Source organism: Apiospora aurea (genome assembly GCF_038362705.1).
Source record: "Apiospora aurea strain CBS 24483 chromosome Unknown utg000006l_segment0_segment0, whole genome shotgun sequence".
Classification (NCBI taxonomy): domain Eukaryota; kingdom Fungi; phylum Ascomycota; class Sordariomycetes; order Amphisphaeriales; family Apiosporaceae; genus Apiospora; species Apiospora aurea.
The window spans coordinates 5,176,250-5,194,503 of NW_027117393.1; the positions used below are offsets into that span (position 1 = coordinate 5,176,250).

At 56.9% G+C, this 18,254-nt stretch overlaps 12 protein-coding genes across 12 annotated transcripts; 9 read left to right on the plus strand and 3 right to left on the minus strand.

The window, feature by feature from the left end:
- Positions 1–167: 167 nt before the first annotated feature.
- PG986_010186 (uncharacterized protein) lies at positions 168–929 on the plus strand (the record flags this gene model as incomplete). Its single annotated transcript, XM_066846408.1, has 1 exon — positions 168–929. The coding sequence occupies one exon, from the start codon at positions 168–170 to the stop codon at positions 927–929; it is 762 nt and encodes a 253-aa protein (XP_066698806.1).
- Positions 930–1,814: 885 nt separating this feature from the next.
- Positions 1,815–3,100, minus strand: PG986_010187 (uncharacterized protein; the record flags this gene model as incomplete). The annotated part of the gene is made up of 2 exons (XM_066846409.1): positions 1,815–1,838; positions 1,874–3,100. 2 exons carry the CDS (start codon positions 3,098–3,100, stop codon positions 1,815–1,817), a joined length of 1,251 nt encoding a protein of 416 aa, XP_066698807.1.
- Positions 3,101–3,951: 851 nt separating this feature from the next.
- PG986_010188 (uncharacterized protein) lies at positions 3,952–5,753 on the minus strand (the record flags this gene model as incomplete). Its single annotated transcript, XM_066846410.1, has 2 exons — positions 3,952–5,226; positions 5,277–5,753. Coding segments are annotated over 2 exons (1,752 nt in total), but the record flags the coding sequence as incomplete, so codon positions are not given.
- Positions 5,754–6,254: 501 nt separating this feature from the next.
- Positions 6,255–6,704, plus strand: PG986_010189 (uncharacterized protein; the record flags this gene model as incomplete). The annotated part of the gene is made up of 1 exon (XM_066846411.1): positions 6,255–6,704. The coding sequence occupies one exon, from the start codon at positions 6,255–6,257 to the stop codon at positions 6,702–6,704; it is 450 nt and encodes a 149-aa protein (XP_066698809.1).
- A 325-nt stretch (positions 6,705–7,029) lies between these two features.
- On the plus strand, positions 7,030–7,781 carry PG986_010190 (formin-like protein 20; the record flags this gene model as incomplete). The annotated part of the gene is made up of 2 exons (XM_066846412.1): positions 7,030–7,374; positions 7,473–7,781. The coding sequence occupies 2 exons, from the start codon at positions 7,030–7,032 to the stop codon at positions 7,779–7,781; spliced, it is 654 nt and encodes a 217-aa protein (XP_066698810.1).
- Positions 7,782–8,175: 394 nt separating this feature from the next.
- On the plus strand, positions 8,176–8,872 carry PG986_010191 (uncharacterized protein; the record flags this gene model as incomplete). The annotated part of the gene is made up of 2 exons (XM_066846413.1): positions 8,176–8,340; positions 8,489–8,872. The coding sequence occupies 2 exons, from the start codon at positions 8,176–8,178 to the stop codon at positions 8,870–8,872; spliced, it is 549 nt and encodes a 182-aa protein (XP_066698811.1).
- A 1,028-nt stretch (positions 8,873–9,900) lies between these two features.
- PG986_010192 (uncharacterized protein) lies at positions 9,901–11,322 on the plus strand (the record flags this gene model as incomplete). The annotated part of the gene is made up of 1 exon (XM_066846414.1): positions 9,901–11,322. One exon carries the CDS (start codon positions 9,901–9,903, stop codon positions 11,320–11,322), a length of 1,422 nt encoding a protein of 473 aa, XP_066698812.1.
- A 585-nt stretch (positions 11,323–11,907) lies between these two features.
- PG986_010193 (uncharacterized protein) lies at positions 11,908–12,698 on the minus strand (the record flags this gene model as incomplete). The annotated part of the gene is made up of 2 exons (XM_066846415.1): positions 11,908–12,255; positions 12,660–12,698. 2 exons carry the CDS (start codon positions 12,696–12,698, stop codon positions 11,908–11,910), a joined length of 387 nt encoding a protein of 128 aa, XP_066698813.1.
- Positions 12,699–12,903: 205 nt separating this feature from the next.
- On the plus strand, positions 12,904–13,734 carry PG986_010194 (uncharacterized protein; the record flags this gene model as incomplete). Its single annotated transcript, XM_066846416.1, has 3 exons — positions 12,904–12,915; positions 13,072–13,554; positions 13,660–13,734. The coding sequence occupies 3 exons, from the start codon at positions 12,904–12,906 to the stop codon at positions 13,732–13,734; spliced, it is 570 nt and encodes a 189-aa protein (XP_066698814.1).
- Positions 13,735–15,160: 1,426 nt separating this feature from the next.
- On the plus strand, positions 15,161–15,463 carry PG986_010195 (uncharacterized protein; the record flags this gene model as incomplete). Its single annotated transcript, XM_066846417.1, has 1 exon — positions 15,161–15,463. The coding sequence occupies one exon, from the start codon at positions 15,161–15,163 to the stop codon at positions 15,461–15,463; it is 303 nt and encodes a 100-aa protein (XP_066698815.1).
- Positions 15,464–16,528: 1,065 nt separating this feature from the next.
- On the plus strand, positions 16,529–17,019 carry PG986_010196 (uncharacterized protein; the record flags this gene model as incomplete). Its single annotated transcript, XM_066846418.1, has 2 exons — positions 16,529–16,580; positions 16,640–17,019. The coding sequence occupies 2 exons, from the start codon at positions 16,529–16,531 to the stop codon at positions 17,017–17,019; spliced, it is 432 nt and encodes a 143-aa protein (XP_066698816.1).
- Positions 17,020–17,166: 147 nt separating this feature from the next.
- PG986_010197 (NADP:D-xylose dehydrogenase) lies at positions 17,167–18,029 on the plus strand (the record flags this gene model as incomplete). The annotated part of the gene is made up of 2 exons (XM_066846419.1): positions 17,167–17,801; positions 17,852–18,029. The coding sequence occupies 2 exons, from the start codon at positions 17,167–17,169 to the stop codon at positions 18,027–18,029; spliced, it is 813 nt and encodes a 270-aa protein (XP_066698817.1).
- Positions 18,030–18,254: the final 225 nt, after the last annotated feature.

Sequence of the window (18,254 nt, forward strand, 5' to 3'; positions counted from 1 at the left end):
TCCTCGAGAGGAAGAAACCTCAACCCTCGAAAAGTGTAAGCCACATCCCTCCCCGCCGGCGCATCAATCCCCCTGTCGATACCGCGCCAAACCGGGTAAGAGCCCGTCTCTCGCTGCGGCCCGTTCCTCCCGCTGAAGTGGTACCCGATGACGTCCAGGTACTTCAGATGCGTGGCCCAGCCCTCGCCGTTCGCGCACCCCTTGTCGGGACACCACGTCAGATGCCGCAGCTCCGAGTCCGTGTCGAGCCCGTACGACGCAGGGCTCAGCATCTGCCGCCAGATCTCGTACGCCGGGTCCAGCTGGGCGAACTGGTCTTCGCGCAGCAGGGGGACCGGCAGCTCCAGCCGTCTTTGGAGGGAAAGCCCGTGCTCGCCGTCCAGTGCCCAGTGATACTCCCACTTGTATTGTTGCATAGTTCTTCCTGCCCCCCGAAGCCAACCAGGGGCGGAGCAGATATTGCAAAGGTCCCCCACGACCACGGCGCGCCACGCAGAGTATCTCTGCTCGTATCCGCCCAGCCCCAGCTCGCAGCGTCAGGTCTCGCCGTTTCGAAAGTCCTTTATCGCCGGTTCCGAATGCCGCACGAAATCGCGCAGCGTATAGGGGTCGTCGAAGCGGGCGTGGGGACACAGCAGCTCGTTGTACGTCTCGGCCGCCCAGGACAGGGCGGTCTCGAGTTTCTTTACATGAGCATTTGGACGTGTCGTGCCAGTATCAGTGAAACCGCTCCCTCCAAGTGCTTTCCAGTTCCCGCCCAGTACCGTCGCGGCGTCGACCTGCAGCGGCAGTGTCCACTGCACGTACGCTCTGCCCATGACGGCGCGATTTGGGTTGGTGTCACGGGACGGGATGTACGTCGCCGAGGGCTGCACCGCGGCGGAACGGAAAGGCTCCTTCAGGTCTTGGAAGCAGAGTTCGCAGCGTAGAGGCCAAGACAGTGCCAGGCTTTCGTCTCGCACGACGGTCTCGTGCCACCCCCTTATCGTCTCCAGAGAGACAGTTTGGTGTGGGCATACCGCCACGCCACCCTCGGCCATGATGCAGACCGCGCCAATTTCCCTGTCAGGCTGGGCCGGTTCGTCATGAGAACGATCCGTGGGAGGAGGACTTGAAGCCACGCTCCGCTGGCCTTGCGAGAACATGATCAAAGGGTGCCAAGCACGACACGCAGTGCAGTACTTGGTCTCATTCGCCATCCGGAACATGGTAGTATCCCACACAGAATCGCCCCCATCGTGCTTAGGTAAACGAGCCTCCACGCAGCCGGGGCAGCACCGGCGCCGGCGGAGGCGCTCGCAGACGTTGTCCCAGTCCACCCCAAGGATGGGGAGAAAGGTAACCGGCTCTAGCCGTCTTCGAAATTGCGAGTAGAACGGCGAGCCAAATTTCCAAGCAGATAGAATACGCCGAAGCAGAGAGCAAGTTTGGCGTGCGATGTACACGTCGGCCCCCTCAAGGTTGCGGCATATAGTAAGGAGCAGTTCCTCCGGCAGTCTGCATAGAAAACAGACGCCGGTGTTGGATTGCATATTGCATCACCAGGAGGGCTTGTTGTATTGGTGCGGACAATGGAAATGAATAGCTAGCCAAGCTTCCGGTCATGGATTTATTTTAAAGAGAAATGATTCATCAACACTAGTGGGAAAGGCTTTCCTTTATTGTCGTGATTGATTGGGCCACGGTGAGGGAGTTTAAGCTGATACTGGAGCAAGTAAACTCAAATTTACCTCGCTGAGGCCGTTATGGACACTAACATCACAGCCACGGTCAAGTCTTCACAGGCAATGGGCGAAGCTTATGTATGTACATGGTCAATTCAGGGGCCACCCCGAAGCCTTCCTATTATATTATCTATCAAACGATCACTTACATTATCAAAATCTTCTTCGAACACCTCACGCACCACGTCTTTGACCTGGCCCGCATCATACTCATGGTCATGGTCTTCCGTCCATGCGTCAAGGGAGGTGATCCCATCTTCGACTACGTCCACTCGGCGTTCTAACTCTTCGCCTTCCGCATCGAGACGCCGTTCTAGGCTCTCCACCTTCGTATTCAGGGCCGCAATCGTGGCACGCAAGTCAGCGACTTCGCCGACAGCTTGCTTCAGCTCGCGGTTCTCTTCTCTCAGTTCCATCATGGCCTTCTCGAAATGCTCAAACATGGAACGGAAGAGGGCTAGTTGAGAGGGTTCTGGAGGTAGCTGCTTCAAGTCCCCACGTAGCGACTTGGCCGACTGCGCGGGAGGATCGTTGTGTTCCGTGACGGAGCTCTCCCGCCGGCGTTTCTTATTGGGTGGCGAGCACAGGAGAGGATCCGGTGAAGATGTGTCTGTCACGGCCTGGTTGTACGAAGGAGGTATATCAGAAGTCGCGGCGGACGGCAGCTCGTTCGCATGTCCTGCACAATACTGCGGTTGCTTTCCCTTCCCCTCATCAGCGGCGGGTGGACCAGCCAAGTCGACAGCAATTCCGCCTTGGCCACGATAGTATCTGCGGACATTGGCTTGATCGGGATCGGTCGCGAGGCTCTTGCGCGCCAAAGCATCGGAAAGCGACCGGAAGCTGACATCCGAAATTGTCCTGAGAGGTATGCTAGCTACGAGGGTAAACAAGGAGGCTTGGCCGAGCAGTTGTAGCAGTTGGAGGGACCTCTCCGATTGAGGGTTTTTGGAATGACACGGCCAGAGTGGTGCGACGAGGACAGCCGGCTGCGTCAATTCAAATCGTAGGCATCGCGTGTTAGGACTGTTCTCTCGCTTCGAGGTCGGGCTGACGAGGGACAGGCTTTGAACGCGCTCTGGCGCAACGTGGAGATAGAAGTGGTAATGTTTGCAGCCCTCAAGATCGACTCTTGTCTGCAGCTTGAAGAAGGTGGTGTTTGCGATGGGATTGTAGCAAATGCTGAGCGCCAAATCAGGGAGGCTCTGAATCTGGCCTTCCACGTCCTGCCATTCTGCGCGGACCGAACGATGCCAGCAAGCTGAGATGTGCGAAGCAGCTTCTTCGATTTTGTCGTCTACAGAGACGTGCGAAAGCTCGGAGTCGGTACTGGTGTCGTACGCAGGCGGCGACGGAGTCGTCGCCAGGTCAGCCATGGGCCATTAACTGCACATTACTCGTTAGCAAAAAGCGATGCGACGCGCACGCGACAGAAACTGTAGATGGAAATGAGATATGGTATAACTCGGCCCCTCGTCGCCATCATGCGTGCGCAGATGGATGAACGAGCGTCCCACCCGCCCAGGCTTCTGGCAAAGGAGCAGCCTTGACTCCCCAAGTTTTCCGAGCGAACGAAGGCGAAATGGTGTTTGGAGATACGCGCGGCTGATGGAGCCCGGTTGAGAGAAGAGAGGATAAAGACAGCATGATGCAGAACCGGAAGCCGCAGTAGCACTGGCGGAGAACTCTGTCCCATCTTCGTCGGCAAGCAAAAGGCATGCGGACTCGGAGCATCATTCCCCTACCATGACCCTGGGCCTTTCGCCGCCCGAGGACGGTGAGTAGGAGCCAGTAGAATGGTCATGGCCGTGTTAATACAGCGACCGCCGGCCTGCATCACGACTGGCAGAGTTGAGTACCTTAGTTTGGAGTTGTCGGGTCGTCGCTGATGGATCAGGTGTTGGGTCGTGTGGATTGATTTAGGTGATGTGAAAGGAATGGGGAGGCGTGAGGTGGCTGGGAGATTGAGTCAGATTGGTGGTGGAGCACGGACTCCAACACTTAAAGCCACTCGCCTTTTTACGAGAACAGCCACATACAGTGAAATTAGCACCGCCGCCCCTGGATAATAAGCACAAGATGTGGCTGAAACTGTATTAAGTGGATTTTTTTATCCTCGACCTTGAGTACTGGTACTGCCGATCCCTGCTTCAACACATCCAGCTCATCATCTACTCTACACCACAACGATTGTTTCTATACAGCCCTGTTCAGTCCAGAGATACCTGTGTTTGTCCCTCAGTTCCGGACTTTGATGCATGTAAATGCCTCGGTCATCAAACCAAATGGATGCTGACGAGCCGTGGTGAACAAAACCTGCCCTCTCGAAAACGTCTTGGTGTTTCTCAAAAAGCAGTATGGGCGGGCCCCACTGATCATCCGGCTCAATAAGTGAGTAATCGGTTATCCATAGCAACAATCCCTTGTACACCCCTAGTCTGGGGTTGACTGGGTCCATGCAGACAAGTCTTAACTCTTTCGTGCCAGTGCCGGCGACTTCGAGCTCTGCATAGACCCCTTTTGTGCAAGCCCTGTCCACATCATCTGGTGTTTGTCGCTGCCCAAGCTCCCGGAGTGACTGCATCTCGTGATCGTGGAGATTTCTGGCGTTTATGCTGAACATGCGTCCTTGGAGTCGCAGGCGATGAGACAAGCCAGTTGCGGTGTCCAGAGACTCGATGGCAAGGTACAGCGGACGATTGTTCGGATGAATACCCTCTCCCTTAGAATGCTCGTAGGTCCTGTTCCAGAATACTGGCCGGGCCATCTCGGCCATTCCCATCATTGCTGGCCCGTCCCAGCCGAGGAATGGCCAACTTGGGAAACCGGGTCGTCTGCGTGATGGATTCTTGTGGTACCACGCCAACCACATCGTGAAGTTCGTCGTAGCTGCTTGTGGGCTGTATATGGTTGTCAGTAACCCGCAAATGAACTTCTCTTCGCCCGTCTCCAACAGCCTGAAGACTCCGGTACATGCGTTGAGTGCATCCGATTGGTACATCGGTTTCCGGGCCGTATATTGCTCCAACATCGCCTTCAGCATCTCTGCCCTGGCCTTGTATCTAACGGTCGAATCGTATGAGAAGAACGCCTTGGGTGTAAGAGCCTCAAAGGGTGCTATTGATAGCAGATTGGCCGCAGGCAAAGTATACGGCACCCTCCAGGACTCCGCAGCATGCGAGCAATTGCACAGAAAGGCGGCCTCGCTCTCGGTGAAGATGACCCGCCGACGCGAGAGAAAGCTTTCTTGGAGCGTCCAGCCTCTGGTGGCCCAGACGGACTCTTTGACGAAATGGCCGACGTGTCGAGCTCCTTCTTGGAGAAGCACACCGCACGTCTCCAGACGAGCTCGCGCGAACCGGCTTACACTGCCAATACCAGGCAAGCCGCAACTGGCATCAGGGCCGCCAGCAGCGATCAAAGTGACTTCTGCATATGAATAAATTTGACCCATTTGCTGGATCTGCTGATGCTTATGCGACTCATCATCTTGATCGATACACTGAGAATATCGTTAGCGTCTCGATTATGTAATTGCCCGAGCAAACTCACATGGCGATCAACCCATAGGTACCTTATTCCCAGCATCGTCGTTGCAAGAATGGCATCAGACACTACACGTGGGAACGTCTCGGTGGACTGGCCGCCTGTGGCAGATATCTGTGGAGAGCCCCAGACGTATGAAAGCGCCGCGTATTGACAATTGTCGGGTGCATCGACAACCTCAGGTGTCCGAAGTTGGCAGTCAATGACGCGGAGATTGGAGGTCGGTGATCCCATTGGCGTTTTACACCTCCGCCCATGGGTCTCGCGGCAGCGATGAAGACATTGTTTTATGAACTTGATGTCCGCCTTGCCCGGGTTCGGGACACGAATGCCATAGTTGGGCGGGTTTATTGGATCGGATAAGGCGAGAAACCCATCCGTCCACGCGTACATATCCTTCGACCCTGAAAAGACCAAGCATCGACCGTCCACATGATGTACAGAAACGAGATGGTAAGTTGGACGCAAGGCAAGGGAATCCATGGTAGAAAACAACCGCAACTCCGTCGTTGCTTGATCGGCCGCCTGTGGTCTGATGATGGAGAGTAGACGGCAAACTGGGCACGTGGAACTCTGCAGTTCTTCCCGAGTTTCACTGACAGACATGACAACCAGACCGGGTATACCCTGACGGGTAAGCCATGCCCAAGGCACGCTCTCGCATCGAGCACATAAGTCGCGCCCCTCCTCAGCAGACATGTCGGCCATGTTGAAGTTCGCTCCAGTTCGCAACACCGGATAGGAACGCTGATGACGTGAGTCTTGTGGGAAAGCGTAAGTGGAGGTGTGGAAGAGACATGGTGTTTCGCAAAAAGAGACGATGCTTGGCTGCATATCAGGGGCCAATCGCTTGGAGTATCCAACGCCAGTCACGTGGGCCGACCGGTACGAGAAATTCCTGGCGACAACCCCTCCCAGATCGGTTCACCTTCCCGCAACAGTTCCTGGGATCCGGCAACGATCATCCCATCGGATACTGCACGGATGGATGCAACGGCGGCGGTCGCCCCCTTAGTACGGGAAAACGCCCTCAGGGGCGCCGAGATATCAAGCGCTATATTCCAACTGCTGTCTTCTACCCTACCCCACGCTGCTCCGAGGGAGGTCTACGGCGTGGCCAAAGCCGTCTCGAACCTATCCGGCAACGTCAGTCGTATCAACCGCGTGTGGCCGGCGCCCGCGTTCCACTCGCCACACAACACCAAGGCGACGCTGGAGCGACAAACCACGGTCGCGCTGGAACGTATCGCCACGCTATACGACGAGGTTCAAGCCCTGATCGACCCCGGAAACGCGGCGGCGCGCTTGTTGTGGGCGTTTCGGCAGGCTAGGTGGCGGATGCTGCTGCTGCAGGTCGATGCGTATGGTGCCGCCATCAGGATCATCACAAATACGATGCTACTAGCAGACCACTTGAGAAAGGTCCACAGGTAGGCTGCAAATTACCGAACTCCATTAATCGAGAATTCCACTTACCTGGCCCCATAGGTACCGATCTACGAGTATTGGAACGCAGTACGTTGAAATGACAAGGCAACAACTAGAGCATCTGCTTCAAGTATTGCATCGGTCCATTCTAGCCCTCTGCGCCGAGTCTGAAGAAACCCACCAGGTAGGAGGCGGGTTTGGAGGTGAGGAGTTTGACGCCGACGGAGGGATTAAGGATCCCATGCCCGATGGAAGTGACCTGTTGCTCCGTAGATACGAATCCTTGGAAGATACAGCTATCGGACTTTATGAGCTGGTTTTCGCATCGAATATGAAGGGAGGTCGCCAGCAACAAGAAGACGAAGACACGGAGGAAGAAGACAAAGAGGTGGAATCTACAAGCATCCATAGGCTCCAATTATTGATACGGAAACCCTTTAACGCCAGGACTGTCGTCAACACGCTCCTTTCAAAGTGGACAAACCTAGCGAAGCGCGACATATACATGACGGCCTCCACCCCACAGACAGGAGGCGACAGAAATAGTTCGGAATCCTCAGCATCTTCATCATTGCCGATACCCGGAGAGGAGCTCGGGCATCCCAGTGATATCCGCTTGATAGACGCCCGTGGCCGCAAGTACCGCGTCCCCTGGGATGTGGCCAAGACATGGGTGGTAAGTACCCGCAACCACCTCTCGACCAAACCCTGGACAACTTGTTTTTGATACTATTCATATACTCGATCGCTAACCCACAACATCCAACCAAGCAGGGCATGGAAGGCTTCCTCTACCAAGTCTTCTGCCGCACCGCGTTTTGGCCCCGCGTCCTGAACGAGCAATTCGACCTCGTGGGAAACGGCATCGTCCTGATGCCGCAGGTCTACGACCGGCTCATCAAGCCCGGGTCCTTCCTCGTCATGCGCATGTGGGCTCTGGAACCGCCTACGCCATCTGCGCCGCCGCCTCCACCGCGGGGCCAGCGGCCTCCTGGCGCACCTATGCCGTCGTCGCCTCCTCCGGCACGGGGGAGAACAAGGAGGGCTGGAAATTCGAGCCGGCCGGTGTATGTGGGCAACTAGGGGGGTGACTCTGAGATGAAAACACCAATGACTTGAAAACGCGCGAGCCTCTGGTCATAAGAGCTGTCGAAGCTGGGATAGGAAGGAAATCGTTTGGAGTCTAGCGTTTGGTGATGAAGGAGGGCGGGTGGTACACTCAAAATGGGCACGGATGGACAGGTTGATTCAATATCTATCACATATATAAGTAGTTATTTGATTTAACTTTAGCTATTTTGATGCCAATGTCATTATGTTCTGTTGGAAGATTGATGCTAATATCCAATCGGGATTCGCCTCTCGTAAGCAACAGCGTAGCATCACCTCCCACCTCAAAAGCCCCGCACGTTCCGAGGCGCGATACTGGTCGTAAACCCTCGACACAAAATTCCCCCATACCCTAGACGTGTTCAGCATGGAGACCCCTCCAAACGCGACCACCAATCGTAGAGAAGAAGCAACGCAAGGTGCGAGGCCTCACGCAGTTAAGCTTCCACCCGACACTGAACCAGCACTTCGCCTACTGGAACAGTCCAGTGGAATCGACCCCAAAGATGTCCCCGGGCTCGTCAATGAAATCGTGAGTTCTAAGCCCAAATGTCCTCACCATCAGCTCATAACACCCTGCTGACGTAAAGCGAGTAAGCAGCAAGCCATGGCGCTGGCCGTCTTCCCGTACGGCTGTATCAAGTCCTTCTGGTTCCTGAACCTGGTCCCCATGCTCAAAGACCCGCGGTTCCTGGCCGTGGCCGAATGACTGCGGTCCCCCAGATCCACGGAAAAGTTCCTGGACGTGGGGTGCTGCCTCGGCCCCGTGGTGCGCCTGCTCGCGAGCCAGGGCGTGCCGGACGACCGGCTCCACGGGACAGCTCAAGGCGGCAAAGCGCATGGTCGGCTTCCTCGGGCCCGAGAACCCGCGGGCTATGATCTTTGGGCAGAACCAAGGGCCCAAGATCGAGGGCTGGGAGAAGTACGTCTTGGACCCGAAGAGGTGGACGAACTTGTGGGAGGAAGTGGGCCAGGCGACGGGAACGAAATGGAGGAACGAAATGGAGGTTGAAAGCACCGACAAGTGGAATAACGTCAGGTTTGGTGTCTATCGCGTACTCTGATGGTTCGAACTGGTGCCCGGATCCAGAAGATGTATGGAGATCTGGGAACAGGCTTACGGGACTACCCTTATTATTCTACCTTGATGGTCTGGTGGCTAAGTTGCCTTTTCTGCGAGTGTGGTGCTGGTTGTATAGTAGTATAATCTCGACAGAGTTCAATGCTATTCTCTTTGAAAGTGTGTCGAGATGGGATGATATCTGTCCCAATCATGCGGGACGTAGAATGGATATAGACTGGTCGTGAGCAAACCTTGCGAACAATTGAGTTCAGTGGTCTAGCCAGCCCACCCCGGATGCCAAGTCAGGGACACGCCGCGCTAGTCACTACCCGGAGCTGAGGGACCGCCGCAAGTTCTCGACGGGCATTAGTCGTGGCGCTGGTCCAGCCTCTTGACGAGTCCGGCGTGCTGCTAAGGCCATCCAACGGCTAGCCCTGCAGGACTCAGCTGGCTACTTGCGTTGCGTACTTTCCAAGTGGAAATTTCCCTCTTTTCACTCAACATGGTTGAATGCAACTTTTGGCATGCGCGACGTCGTTGATGAAGCCTGCGTTTAAGGTTTACCAACACTATGCGGAACTTCCCTGCAAAGTCACGCCGAACCAACGTGGCACTGAGTAGTATGCAGTGCTACTACGTGGCAGATCCAGTAACGGATTCAAGGGCTGGCTGTATCACGGCCATCCCGGAAAAGGAAATTACGCCAAATCCTGCGACTAGAGGCAACAGTCAGATAGTAGCTTGCACACCCAATCCTTCGGGAATCCTCTAGCTCCCAACTATCTTCTAGAATCTAGGCCAAGACTTAAGCGAGCTAGTCATATCCATCCCTGCACCCCCTTGCTCCAAAGGGAATTGCATCCTTCACTGGAGCTGGGCATAAGTGCTGACGAGAAGGGTCTAAATACAGCGTAGTTCCCTCGATCCTTCGAGCGTAACGCTCACTATAACTTCCCAACTTCTGTCGCTCTTTCTAACAAACATATGTCGCTCATTGAAGCTAACTATAGTCCAACCACTAATATCATAATGCGCTCTCTGACGACGCTGGTGCTCAGCACCTCGCTGGCCTACGCCTACCCCTCGGTCCCCGGCTGCTGGTCCAAGCACAAGTTCGCCGAGTCCGACATCCTGCAGCGCGACGTCCTGGTGGTGGGCGGCGGCGCCACGGGCACCTTCGCGGCCGTCAAGCTCAAGGGCGCGGGCCAGACCGTCGCCGTCGTCGAGCGCGACGCCCAGCTCGGCGGCCACGTCGACACCTACTACGACCCGGCCTCGGGCTACCCCGTCGACTACGGCGTGCAGGGCTACTTCGCCAACCAGCAGACCAAGGATTTCTTCGCCAAGTTCAATGTCCCCCTCACCAGCGCGGCCTCGTCCCCCTTCCCCCAGAAGATCGCCGACTTCAGCAGCGGCTACATCGTGCCCAACGCGTCCGCGCCCGACCTGGCCACCATGCAGCCCCTGCTGACCAAGTACGCCGGCGTCCTCGCCCAGAGCTTCCCCTATCTGGCCAAGGGCACCTACGACCTTCCCGACCCCGTTCCCGAGGACCTCCTGTTGCCCTTCGCCGCCTTCGCGGCCAAGTACGACCTCCTCGACACCATCCCCGTGGTCTGGACCTTCGCCCAGGGCGTTGGCAACCTGCTCGAGGCCACCACCCTGTACGTCCTCCAGAACTTCGGCCTCGCGCACGTCCTGGGCCTGCAGGCCGGCTTCGTCGTCGCCCAGCAGGGCAACCAGGTCGTCTACGACAGGGCCGGCTCCTTTTTGGGGGCCGACGCCGTGCTCTACAACAGCAAGGTGATCCATCTCGCGCGCGGCGACGACGGCGTCACCGCGGTTGTCAAGACCGCGTCCGGCACCAAGCTGGTCCAGGCCAAGAAGTTGCTGGTGACCGTCCCGCCCACTCTGGGGAACCTCGCCAAGTTCGACCTCGACACCACCGAGAAGAGCCTGTTCGGCCAGTGGGCCAACGTCCCCTACTTCATCGGCGTCCTAGCCAAGTCGGGCCTGACCGACCAGACCAGCTTCATCAACGTCAACCTGACCTCGCCCGACACCCTGCCGCGCACGCCCCTCGTGTGGCGCATCGAGACCGTCGGCGTCCCCGGGTACCAGACCGTCAAGGTCATCGGCGAGAGCTCCTCGAAAGCCGCGCAGCGCCTCGTCACCGACGCCGTGACCCGCCTCGACCGCTCGCTGCAGACCGACGCGTCCGCGGCCGAGTTCGTCCGCTGGGAGGAGCACGACAACCTGCAGCTGCACGTCTCGGCCGCCGAGCTCGCCCAAGGGTTCTACAAGCAGCTCTACTCGTGCCAGGGCAAGCGCAGCACGTGGTACACCGGCAACGCGTGGGCGACGGACTACTCGTCCCTGCTGTGGGCTTTCACCGAGGAGCGGATCCTGCCTTCGCTGCTTGGGAGTTTGGGCAGCCAGACCCCTTACTAGTGGCGCTATGGCTGGCGTTGGGATATGATGGCTTCGGGGGACGCTATAGTCAGTATCGTTTGGGCCGGAAACTCGACCACGGACTTGGGTTTGTCATTGAGTGCTTGTTCGATTCCTTATATAATTAGATCGCAGAATCAGATGTAGATTAACTAGGTCGTTTTGGCTCATCGTTGTTTCCTATTACATGGTCTTATGGTGTTTGAGCTATCATATCAGGGGAGCGTCGTTTTGTGGCCATCCCCCATACCGGGCAAAGGCACCAAGATAGCCCAGCGTCTGGCCATCCCAAGCGAGAAGCATTGCTCCATCTAAACATTTCGATGCGTTGCATTCGTTGTACTTCTATTTTGCTAGCATGTGGGCCTATGTTAAGAGCCAAAGCAAACCCTGATCTTATTCAAGCCGATATGCAAGCCTTGACGAAAACCCAAATATTCTAAACCCGAATACCCTAGATGGGCAGTTTACCAGAGAGCTTCACCTCCATAGACAATTATCTCCATGACAAGGAGGCCATATGATAGCAAGGAGAGAGCGAAGGGTCGCCCCAGCTCAGTTGGCGGTACCGCGAACTAATCTCTCTCACTGTCGTCGACCGACAACGTCAACGTATTGGGTTTCGCCGCGGCCGGCCGCGCCAAGGCCGCCCGCGACCTGTTCGACCTTTTCGACCTCCCGGTCAACGGGCGGTTGTTCGTCGGCCCTCCGCGGCAACCGCGGGCCCAGCGCGAGGTTCCCCTGGCCTAGGCCCGCCCGTACGTCAAGTGCGACTACTTCGGGGGCGACGGTGAAGATGACGCCACGGCAGCATGTCCCGGCAGTGGCAGCAGCAGCAGCAGCAGCGGTGATGGAAGCGAAGACAAGGCCGAAGCGGAGCAGTTTCAAGGAAATTTTCCGCGTCACCAAAGGCCGCGTCAAGACGCTACGCGACTATATGGGCTGCGGCTGCCCCATGATAGCCCACTGAGCCAGCACTCCCGAGACAGGTCAAAGCCTTTCCTCCACCTGGGGCAGCAAAGACCGGGCGAAAGCCAGGAAGAGCCGTGCTATCGGGCGCACCATACGAGGCAATAAGCCAATATGTTCAGTCTACCCAACAGCGGCGGCTGTCTCGCTTTTACAAGCAACTCACTCGGATCCGTCATCCTAGCGATTCGAAAATGAACTAAATCCGGGGCTGCAGATCGATGCATTTTTTTTTCAATTGGATCAGACCATCCATTTCGACGCTGCCCGGAAGGTCGGGATTTGACGTCGGGGGACAGACCGGGGGCTAGCTCCACACGAAGGGGGAAGAATACCCGAGTTGAGTTAGCTCCTCCTTTAAAAACAACCTTGACTTCAAGCTTCTTCTCGGGACCCATCAGAACCATGGGTGAAGCCTGGTCGAGCCGTCGGTGATGTCGTATCAAGCGCACTGAGAGACGCCAAGCTTTGGGAAAAGGTGGGAAGGGGGATTGTTTTACCCCCCCTGCTGGAACGTCGCATCGTGACCCACCACCTCCTCGAACCACAATGCCAGAATGCTAGCGTGGTATTGCCCGTTCAGGTTGACAGCATATAAGATATAAGATCTCCATGATCTTCGACGTCCGTCTGATATTCGTTCTTCGTTTGCTAAGACCGGTATCTTGTTTGTTACTCTTGACCTTTTTCATTCTTTACACAGCTGTGCTGTATTTCCTTTCATTCGTATCTCGTTGGTAGTTTTGCTTCCGCCCAAGATCACCGGCCTTCTTCTCCGAGTCCGTCGACCCACCCATCATCAACCGCCACAATGCAGTTCTCCAGCTTCACCGTCCTCCTCTCCCTCGCGGCCTCCGCCTTCGCCGCCCCCCTGGCGTCCTCGCCCGCCGCCCCCTGGACAAGCGCGCCCTCACCTTCCGCAAGTACAACACGTTCCAGATCTCGGGCGGCGTCGGCGGCAGCGCGCTGGCTGAGACCAACGCGGCCTTCCCCGTCGACATGAGCAACCCGGGCGCCGTCTCCAAGTCGGACCTGGCCATCCTCGTGGCCGCGCGCCAGACGGCCGAGAACGCCGAGACGGCCTTCAACAGCGCCGTGGCCGCGTCCTCGGGCGCCGCCGCCCAGGCCCTCGACGTCGGCAAGACCAAGAACAAGGTCCTCAAGCTCCGCACCTTCGAAATGCTCGTCCAGGTCCAGCAGGCGCGGGGCTCCAAGGATAAGGACGCGCAGCTGGCGGATATTCAGAAGAAGCTGGCGGCCAATGTAAGTTTTCCTCGGTCTAGGAAGAAGAACCATCAGGGTGAAGAGGATATGGAGTACATAATCTACAAATACGTGAACAGTATGCTAATATGAATCGGATACTAGGTTAAGCTCGATCAGGCCAACAAGGGAAAGAAGAGCCAGAGCTTCAGCTTCACTGCGGATGTGCAACCCAAATAGGTTCTGAAAATGGGTGATTGGAGGACCGTACGCTGAGAAACGGTCGGGTTGATCATAATTGAGGCAAATAATAGAGACGCCAATACTACCAACTTTCTACCAATAATGTCGTAATTGTGTACTAAACCTCATGTAGCTGTCGGTATATGTTCCGTGATTAACAGCAGTGTCCAACTTTAGAAAGCGCTTTTATGACCATGCTGCTGGTACCTAGATTCAGGCCGTCAGAATCACGCCGACACTGTGAGTTTGAGGGATCGACCGGTTATGCCACATTCTCAACCTCCAGGTCTTTCCTCTTCCGAATAGAGACTTTCATCGCCGGCTTGATCCACAAGAACATGACCTTCTGCCCCGTAGCCCACCTGTCCCATTCCCCGCCGTCCCCCGCCCCCTCCGGGCGCCCGAAGTCGAAGTGCCACAGCAGCTTCGCGAGGATCAGGTGCATCTCCGCCTTGGCCAGGCTCATGCCGATGCAGTTCCGCGGCCCGAAGCTGAAGGGCTGGAACACGCCGTGCCGATTGTCGTCGGCGAACTCGGCGGGCTTGTCCTGCAGCCAGCGCTCCGGGACGAAGTCGTACGGCCGCGCGAAGTTGAGCGCGGACCGGTGCGCCACGTATTTGGCGCAGAAGACGCGCGTGCCCTCGGGGACGAAGACGCCGTCGACCGTGTCCCCGCCCCGCGGCGCGACGCGCGGCGCGAAGATGGGCACCGGGTCGTGGATCCGGATCGACTCCTGCAGCACGGCGTCCAGGTACGGCAGCGCGGCCGGCGCGGTGGACGCCACGGTCATGTCCTCGTCGCGGCGGTACGTCCCGCGCACCAGCTGCGTCACCTTGGCGAGCACCGCGGGGTTGCGGACCAGGAAGTGGATCGTGCTGGTGAGCAGCGTGGCCGTGGTCTCGGACCCGGCAAAGACCATGTCCTGCGCGTTGCTCTCCAGCTCTTCGAACGTGACCCCCTCCTGGCCGTCCTTGGTCTCCTTGAAGCCCGCCTTGTCCTCGACGATCAGGCCGTGCTTCAGCATGCGGTCGAAGAAGTCGCCGCGGCTTTCGCTGTACGAGAGCCGCTTCCGCAGCTTTTCTCGGAGCTCTTCGCCTGTGGACATCAGCCCCTTGAAGAGGTCGCGCGGATACAACAGCGGCGCCAGCAGGGTCATGTGCCAGCGGGTGGCGATGCCGATCACCAGGGCGGGGCGCAGGATCTTCGACGTCAAAGCCGACCAGGCGTTCTCCTTTTGGTTCTCCAGACACCCAAAGCTCTCGCCAAACGCCAGGTCGCCGATGATGTCGGTCGTGACCCAACTGAGCCACGGAACCATGTCGACGGGCCCTGCTTCGCTGTGTTGGCCTAGGCCCTGGACCAGCCGGTCGACATGAGTTCCTATCCTCGGTGACTGCTCCTGGAGGCCCTGGCTTGAGAAAGCATGCGCCAAGCTGCGACGGTAGCGTCGGTGGGCATCTTTCGGGGCACTGATGATGCCCGGGACGCCGTTGAGATAGTGGATCACATCACCCTTGAACCATTCCTCCTTGCCCGAGCGGAATCCGTACACGTCCTTCCACACGTGACCGTCGATGTAGGAAAGCTCCGTCGGGCGCACGCGTACTACGGGCCCGTACTTGTCGTGCAGGCGAGCCAGGACCGTGACGGCGTCGCCTCTGGCATTAGCAATGTCGTAAGGAATGCTGGTGGCGGTATACAGCAACGGGCCCGGGAATCTCCGTAGCGGCGACAGGAAAATGTTGTAGATTATCTGGTAAACTACGTGTCCGAAACCCTATGACGTATGAGGCCTGTCCATAACGGCTTTTCGTTTTGGGGGGAGGGGATACCGACCAATATTGCCGCCACTTCCAGCAGGGGTATGATTGGTAGTGCCATGTCAATGACGGATCTTCTGGTGCAATTTGAGTACTGAATCTAGGGCATTCCAGGTTGGGAAAACATCCAGGGAAACTCTCTCGAAGTGCTACCATCACGGCTGAATTATATCATGGCCTGCCACAGGAGGGGGGTTGCATTATCTTACCCTGCATATATACGATGCGTATTGTAAAAAAGCAAACTCCAATACATGTCAGACGACGATACCCAACACTACATGGTCGGCAGCATTGCGGCAAGATGGATGGCAGGAAGGACGAATTATAACCTGCGTAGCATACTAGCGCTGACGCTGTGCTGACATGAAAGGAGCGGGGTTCCCATAGCTGCATCTATTGTTTCATTCGATAGGGGACTATTGGCTTTGGTGCTTGCAAAGGGTGGCTACCCAAAGACAGGGACGTATCATTCTGAAATGGTGTCATATCAACCGAAGATTCAAAGCACGGCAGAGCATGCATCTGTACCCAAACAGAATGCCACGATCCCACGCTTTCTTCCCCCGCGCAACAAAGGTTGCTTCACGCATATCGTCCTATTCGTTTTGCATTATGGCAGCTGGAGATGTGGTGGCTTGGCGTCACAAGATGTCAAGGCCAGTATTCACAATGAGCCCCTGAATCTGGACCCCTGAATCTGAACAGTCTATAGGGGCAGGTGACAGTTGCTTGTTTCGTTCACCATGACATGAATATGACAAGACAACGTACTACTGAGATTACCTAACGTGCAAAAGTCGGGGGTACGTTGACCGGCTTCGTGGCGGGCGGGATGGGCAAGCCACCAACGGTGCTTTTTCCATCCAGCCCCGTGCAACAACGTCGTCGCTTGCATCGATGTTTGCAAACCTCCTCCTTCCCGGCTTCCTGGGACTACACTCGGAACAATGGAGAAATCTGCACCTGCAATGCCGTTTGCCCTCAACTGGGGCATCATGGCCACGGGGCATATCGCGAAGCGTAAGGTACCATCCGAAGTTTGAATAACGAGGCAAAAGGGACTGATGAGCAGTCCGCAGGATTTGCCAGGGACCTCCTTACGGATCCGCTCGTCCGCAACACGGACGATGTGCGCCATCGCATCGTTGCCGTCGCCTCGTCCACCTCCAAGGAAAAGGCGCAGGGCTTTTGCGTCGAAGTGGGCGCGCCTCTCGGCGAAGTTGCCACCTACTCCTCGTATCAGGGGCTGGTCGCCGACTCCGCCGTCGATATCGTCTACATCGCCACTCCTGTTAGCCACCACTTCCAGAACGCCATGCTGGCGCTGGAGGCCGGGAAGCATGTCCTCTGCGAGAAGACGCTTACGGTCACACCGGCGCAGACGGAGAAGCTTATCAGCACCGCCCGCGCCAAGGGACGTTTCCTGATGGAGGCGGTGTGGACGCGGTTCTTCCCCTGAGCTCCCGTGTCCGGGAACTGGTCTCCTGTGGGGCCATTGGGACGGTACATCGAGTCATCGGTACGCCTCACGCGCCCCCTCCTCATGTGGAGTGCTGCAAACGTCATACCCCCTTTAACTGCGTCTAACTAATTACTTACTTATCCCATGTCACCGGCAGCCGATTCCTCCGTCAAGAGAACCCTACCAAGTGGCGAGCTCAGCCTAGAAGATTCCCACCGAATGATCAACCCTAGTCTCGGGGGCGGTGCCATGCTGGACCTGGGTATCTACTCACTCACCTGGATCATGCAGATTCTCTACCATTCCCAGCCGCCCAGGGAGGAGGCTGAGGAAAAGGAAACGGAAAAGGAGCGACCCCACGTCGTGGCCGCCGTGGACAAGCATCCCCGCACCGGCGTCGACGAGATGGCGAGTTTCATCGTCCACTTCCCCGAGCGCAAGGCCATGGGCATTGGCATGGCGGGTCTGCGCGTCGCCGCCGAGTCCACCGGCGGGCCCGCTGTCCGGATCCAGGGGTCGGCGGGCGAGATCCAGGTCCTCGGACCGGCTTTCAAGCCGCACGCGTTTCGCGTTGTTTGGGGGGGATGGTGGCATCGGCAGCGTGGTAGACACGGTGGACTGTTCTTTCCCGAAAGACCCGAAGCGAGAGGGCTGGGGTCATGGGATGTACTGGGAGGCCGACGAGTGCGCCCGGTGCATTCGGGATGGCAAGTTGGAGAGCGAAATCCTGCCGCTCGAGGAGAGTTTGGTGATTTCGGAGGTTATGGACTCGGTGCTACGTCAGGGTGGCGTTGAGTACCCGGAGCATATCACAACTGTTGCGTATTAGACTCGAGCGCTCCGATGCCGCAGTCGCCCACGCGGTTCATCTTTTGCAGCTGCACATAGAAAAGATGAATGCTGTCTCCTTCCTGTGTTTTCAAATCCAGAGTTCACTACTGGGTAATCCTAACTTGGGTAAGGATACACCCGCCAAGTCGCCGCGTACTGAATCCCCTATGGTGTAATCCCCCACTGAGTGGTGGGACTGGAGTGGGATACCATATCTCGGCTGCTTCATACTTGAGGAAGTTTCGACTGTGATACAAAGCAGTACCGAAGCCTTTTTCGAAGGGTCGGTAGATGAAATCGAGGCGATCAGTAGTACAGGTACTCGATTACGGGAAATGCACCCCCACCGTCCTCCCACAGGAAGCTGTCAAAGTTGCGCACTTATGACATCGGGTGAATGC